Genomic DNA, 6,231 nt, shown 5'->3' on the forward strand with positions numbered 1-6,231 from the left:
ACAAGAAGATGATGATCACCGCTTAACCCATTCCAGTTCGACGGAATTGGCTAAATGGGCCAAAAGGACCGTCAGCAAAAAGCATTCAAACCACAAGCAAACCACAAGGACCATATTTGAAGACAAAACAAAAATTAGGAATCAAACTTAATACTACTACAAACCACATAGACCATTATGAAAACTAGTCTTTAGATTTTAATAATAAGTTGTAAAATAAAATAAAATATTTAAAAAGAAGAGAGGCCTGCATATCCACGCAAGCCCAAAAAAACTCCAAACAAACCAAGGAATCTCTCTTTCTCTCACGCGCAGTTTAACATTTCTAAAATCTCCCTTCAACAAATTCTTCTTCTTCTCTTCTTCAATCTACAATTCCACATAGCCACACAACTGATTCTGCAACATGAATCAGAAAGCGCGCGTTAGTAAAGAGCTTAATGAAAAACACAGAAAGGTTTGCTTTCTATCATTCGCGTTCCTTCTCCGTTCATTTTTTTTTTATTTTTTTATTTTTTTTATTTTGCTTGCACTGTTTCATAAACCTTTTTTGGTAATTTTATATGGTTGTTTGGAGAAACTATGATTGATTTGGCGTTTAGTTATATGATTTCAGTTTTGACTTTTTATTCCAATTTCCAAACGATTTTTGTTGTGCTATCAATTTCGCTTGTAAATTCATATGAGATTGCCGTAGTTTCTGTATGATTTACTATATCAGCTGGTTCACAAGGTTACGACTAAATCAATAAAGAAACGTTTTAGGGAAAACATATTTAATTTCTATAATTGCCATTGCTTTTTTCCATTTGTGGGGGTGTTTAAGATTTTACTGTTTCTTAAAAAAATGGATATTTCTATGGCTGATTGTCGAAATTATCTGTGATTTGGTGTCTAAGAATATGATTTCAGCTGTGATCTTCATTAATTTTACCACCATCACACTTCAGCTCTCTATACACTGCTCTTCAATTATCAATTAGGTATTTAGATTCATATGTGCTTGGTTTATCAAACCTCACTTTTAGAATTCAGAATTGAGTTTTGATTTTTCAAATTGATGTTGATTCTCATAATATATCGTAAATTCATAATAAATGGTTTTAATTTTTGTGGATGCCCTTTTGTGCTCATTAAGCTATACTTGGGTGCAATAAAAGTTGTTTGAACAGGCACAAAACCAAAACTTGCATTTCCTTATCCTACAACTTTTGATGCATGATAAGTAATAATATCCTAATGGAATAGTTGGTTGAAATTTGGCAAGAAAGAACATTCTTTATAAGAAAAGTTGTCTTAATTCATTTGTCAACATAGTCAAAAGTTCCATCTTTTAGTACAACTAGCAATGCATAGAATACAAGTCATGAAGCATAAATGAAAGTTATCAATAATTGGGTTGTTGATAGGGTAGTTGAAATTTAAAGAGTAAATAATATAATGAGCAGTTGTCCAAATTCTTTTATCTACAAAAAGTCAAAATATCCAATTTTTATTAGAAGTACAACCACTTATGCATGGTGCACAAGCTGTAAGTACAAATGAGAGGTTACAATAATTGTGTCTCTAGTAGGTAAAGCATCTTCTCATAGCAATAATAGACAACTCCAAAGTGATTATGCTATATTGCTTCAGCTGAAAAAATTGTATATCAAGAGCAGTTGTCCTAATTCGCCTACAAAAACAATGAAAAAGAAAAGCTCAGAATATGTGTCACACCTAAAATTGACTTTTGGCATACATATTTTACCATTTAGTAGCAAAAGTCGGAATCTTTTTCCGAAATATAAAAGAAAAGAACTTAAAAGAATTCTAGGAATTATCGATGGAGTTTGTTTTCTTGCAAATCGGCAGTATTAAGAATTCACAAAAGGGTCACATGATGTTGTAATATATTAAACAAAGAGATAAAATCATTAATTGAATCAAACAGTTATATGAGCTTCTTTTTTGTGTTTGTATTCAGTTGTAAGTTGGTAACATAGCTGTCAAAAAATAACAGTTGATGCTAATATGGTATTGGCACTAGGGCCCACTTTAATGAGTTGTAACTCTTATAGGACACAACATCTCATAATTCATAATAGTAGTACTTTTAAGGAATATCAATTTGTTTGTTTGATTGTTGAAAATTATTCATTCTCTTTCAATTGTTGGTGTTTAGTGCTAGATAATAAGTAAAATCTTCTGGACATAAATTATGATTACCTTTAGTAATAACTAGGGTGATACAAGCAGGGGGACCAAACCTGCACAAAAACAAAAGTCTAGGGACCAAAACTGCCAATATAGAAAAGTGTTGGGGCCAAAGTATGAAATACAAAACTTTTTGCTTAATTTACTTTCTTATTGGTCTTATCATGCAGATACTTGAGGGGTTACTTAAATTACCAGAGAATAGGGAATGTGCTGAATGCAAAAGCATGTAGGTGGCATGGTATTTTAACACAGTAAAAAAATAAATTCTTTTGTTATTTTTCAAGAAAATTATTACATTTTATGCGGATTATTCAAAATGTTACATTATGATTTCAGGGGTCCAAGATGGGCGAGTGTAAATCTTGGGATTTTTATATGTATGCAATGTTCTGGAGTTCATAGAAGTCTTGGAGTACACATATCAAAGGTCAACAAGAACTTTTAATTATAAAAATTATTGAATCTTTTATTGATTTTTATTTTTGTTTTTTTTTTTAGGTGAGATCTGCTACACTTGATACATGGCTACCAGATCAAATTGCATTTATACAGAGTAAGTTGTTAACATTTTAAATCATTGTATGTCTTTAGATTTCAAAGAAATCATTGTAATTTGTAAAATATTGCTTAAAATAAAAATAAAGGGTCGATGAATTTATAAAAAAAAAAAAAAAAAAAAAAAGTTTATTTTTGGTTTTTGCAGGTATGGGAAATAAGAAATCAAATAGCTTTTGGGAAGCCGAGTTGCCTCCTAAATACGATAGAGTTGGGATTGAAAATTTCATTCGTGCAAAGTATGTTTTCTCTTTCTTGCTAAAATAAAAATAAAAATAAAAATAAATAATAATAAATAAATGATTTTGATCAGGTATGTAGACAAGAGATGGATTTCTCGAGAGCAGAAAGTTGAAACTCATTTGAGTATAATACGAAAAGAGAATGTTCCACTTTATAAACCCGGGACCACAACTAAGGCCATTGTTCTTTTCCCTGAGCCAAAACAGACCCCTCAACTTTACAATGTGAACAAAACAACACCTCCTCTTCCTTCTTCTAAAGTTGTTGACCAACAGGTACTGTTTTGGTTGACTTTACATTATTCACTTATTTCAAATAATTTGGTAGTAACATTAGTTTGACCCATGAAATGTATAGGTCATTATACAACCAAAACAAATCAAACCCGAGTTAAAACCAGAGGAAAGTAAAGCTATTGTGGTTGTACCAGATCAAAAGGTTAATAATGACTATAATGCCACTGATCTTTTTGATATTCCCCCTGTGGATGCAAATGGCTTCAAACCTTCTTCTAGCAATGAGGATCCACAAGCAAAAACCCAAAGTAAGGATCTTTTCTGTTGTTTTAGCTTGTGCCATGTGTATTACAAGTTGTACCTTAATGGGTACTTTAGTCTTTTCACAAAGCGGATTAAAAGATTTCATTGATCTAAATATCGCAGCGTTAGACAATGATGCGAAGAAATCAAGTAACAAAGTGAAGTCTGAATTTGAGGATCTTTTTGATGGATTAGATTGGGTTGCCCAAGAACCTTGTACACAAGTAAAAAACGACACCATGAAACTTTTCGAAAAGGTATGTTTGTTTTTTAAAGATATGACAATGACGATGGGCGTTTATGTCTTTTTGCACAGATGAGAGTTTGAGAGGTAGTCTATGTCGGATGTCCCGTCTTTTTTGGGTTAGACAAGAAATTGCAATTTTTGTCTTGGACTCCATATCTCAGTATATGCTGAATGCAGTACAACCTGTTCTGTTCTATTCTGACAGCTTTTTTTTTTTGACAACTTTTTGATTAGTCAACTACAATGCAACCGCTTCCGGTCCCGCAACAACAATATAAGGTCATGGGTAATCATCAAAATGGCACCAACGGATTCCACCGTCTTCCGAATCAGGTTCAATAATAATAAAATATGATAATTACAATTTTATATAAATTACCGAACCATCAAAGTTAAAATCAGTTTGTTTGTCCATGTTAGCAAATCGGAAACATCAAATCTTCACAACCTATCGGGAATCCCGGTTTTTACACCACATCCAGGTAATCATCATGAATCTACTACACTGAACAATCTGTACAACCTGATCTGATCTGTCATATTATATTCTGTTAGGCATGTCATGTTTTTCTGTCATGACATGTCTTATAAGGAATTATCTTTTTGGGTGGGACAAAAAATAATAACTTTTGTCTCGTTGATATCAGTTAAGTTACAGTTACAGACTCAGTCCAATGCATGTCACACGCAGTACAACATGTTAAAATATTTTTTTATGTTTTTTTTGGTATGTAGTATGTATGGTGGAAGTCGAGTTGTCCCGGGTACAAAAACTTTAGGAGGAAGTAGACCGTCCACGACATCCGTGGGACAGCTAAGCCTTCCGACTCAATTAGGAGGTGATTACGACTTCTTGTCGTTAACACAAGGGATGTTTGGAAAACGATGAGCATATTTTTATTTTTTATCATGGGGTTTTAAAGGAAAATTAAGTCATTAATTATATAGAAATAGAAATTATAGTAAATTCAGTTATTCCTTTCTAGTTGTATATTGGAAACGAGTTTACTTATTGGTTTTCATTTGGATTTGTGATTGATTTGTTTTGATATACGAGGAATAATGTAACGAAATATGGAATTCCTTTCATTAAAGGAAGAAAAGAAAATAGATCGATTTAGTTTGGTTTTTCCGTCATACGACTTTTAAAGCATTGTCATTTATATCAAACTTTGCTAAAATGGTTATTATGCCATTCATTATACTTTTAAATTTAAAAATTCTTAAATGAAATAACATCAACCTTTTACACCCTGCGTAGACTATTCATATTATCATACACCAAGATTGAACTCGTGTCGTACATATTTGATATTTCAATAATTATTAACTTCCTTATGTTGATCGTTGATGGGGGTGGAGACACATTGGGCTTGGGCTTGGGCTTAGGTTGGGCTTAGGCAAACAATAAGCCATAACTAATACCATTTACTATTTACCCACCCAAATATACTTTGCAAAATTGTTCATATCTAGTGGAATGATGACGGCATTTTGCAAAAAAAAAAAAAAAAAAACAATTTCACGATATAATTATTTCTTTTCTAAATTTTATTTATTCTTTTTACGGTTTTGTGGTAGGGACCGGTCATCAAACAATTTTGTAATTTGCAATCGATCCCATTGTAGATCTGATGGTCAGTTTGTCAAGAGACAAAATAAACGGTCTATTTGTTAAATGAAAATCATATTTGTGATTATCACTTAAAATATTGTCCCTCCCACAATCTAAAATAAACATGATTTTTTACAGATTGGTTAAAATTTGTGGAAGTGGATTTAAATTACACAATGTGGAGCTAATAAAAACATAATAACCTTGATCATAAGAAATTACAAAGAAACAGGTGAGCAGATTTTGTTGAATACCTTAGTACATGATCTCAAAGATTGGAGATATTCTTCACGACAATACATTTCATCACAAAACATAAACACTTAGATTTCATGTGTACGTATGTATAATTTTTGAACCTTATATGTACAAGATAAGGGATAATATATATATATATATATATATATATATATATATATATATATATATATATATATATATATATATATATATATATATATATATATATATATATATATATACATATATATCACTTCCAAAGCCTTTTGGGATGATATCTGATGGGGTTTATGCACAAACAGAATTAATGTAAATTTCAAATTTGTATTCAGCTTTTTTAATCCAGGGTTTAATTTCAAACTAAAAACCGAATGAATTATATATGTGTATTATAAAAACTATATATAAATTTGAATTCTGTTTTATGCTTAAACTTAAAAAGATTACACCAAATTATAAAATAATAATAATAATAATAATAATAATAATAAATAAATAAATAAATAAAAACTCGGTTTACTTGGTTTGCAAGGAAAATCCCATGAAAATAAAATTACGAAGTCAAGTCGAGATAATGGACGGCGTGCTTTGAC

General features: G+C 31.0%; 1 protein-coding gene across 3 annotated transcripts; it reads left to right on the forward strand.

Annotated features, from left to right (window-relative positions):
• The first annotated feature begins 250 nt into the window (after window positions 1–250).
• LOC145042108 (ADP-ribosylation factor GTPase-activating protein AGD5-like) lies at window positions 251–4,920 on the forward strand. Of its 3 annotated transcripts, none has more exons than XM_078990477.1 (11): window positions 251–457; window positions 2,367–2,450; window positions 2,536–2,626; window positions 2,698–2,752; window positions 2,903–2,993; window positions 3,068–3,272; window positions 3,355–3,541; window positions 3,660–3,793; window positions 4,018–4,116; window positions 4,204–4,265; window positions 4,519–4,920. In XM_078990477.1, the coding sequence occupies exons 1-11, from the start codon at window positions 441–443 to the stop codon at window positions 4,670–4,672; spliced, it is 1,179 nt and encodes a 392-aa protein (XP_078846603.1). In that variant the 5' UTR covers window positions 251–440; the 3' UTR covers window positions 4,673–4,920. The 3 variants fall into 3 exon arrangements, with proteins under 3 accessions (XP_078846603.1, XP_078846602.1, XP_078846604.1); XM_078990476.1 differs by having other exon boundaries at window positions 2,367–2,425; XM_078990478.1 differs by having other exon boundaries at window positions 418–457; window positions 2,367–2,437.
• The last annotated feature ends 1,311 nt before the right edge of the window (window positions 4,921–6,231 follow it).

This window comes from Lactuca saligna, chromosome 4 (genome assembly GCF_052625555.1).
Source record: "Lactuca saligna cultivar CGN05327 chromosome 4, ASM5262555v1, whole genome shotgun sequence".
Taxonomy (NCBI): Eukaryota; Viridiplantae; Streptophyta; class Magnoliopsida; order Asterales; family Asteraceae; genus Lactuca; species Lactuca saligna.

Bases quoted from the DNA above. Each gene is read 5' to 3' on its own strand.
- LOC145042108 (XM_078990476.1), top strand. From the start codon at position 407: ATGAATCAGAAAGCGCGCGTTAGTAAAGAGCTTAATGAAAAACACAGA. The intron at 458-2,366 runs GTTTGCTTTCTA...CTTATCATGCAG, and splicing joins TTAATGAAAAACACAGAAAG to ATACTTGAGGGGTTACTTAA. The intron at 4,266-4,518 runs GTAATCATCATG...TTTGGTATGTAG, and splicing joins GGTTTTTACACCACATCCAG to TATGTATGGTGGAAGTCGAG.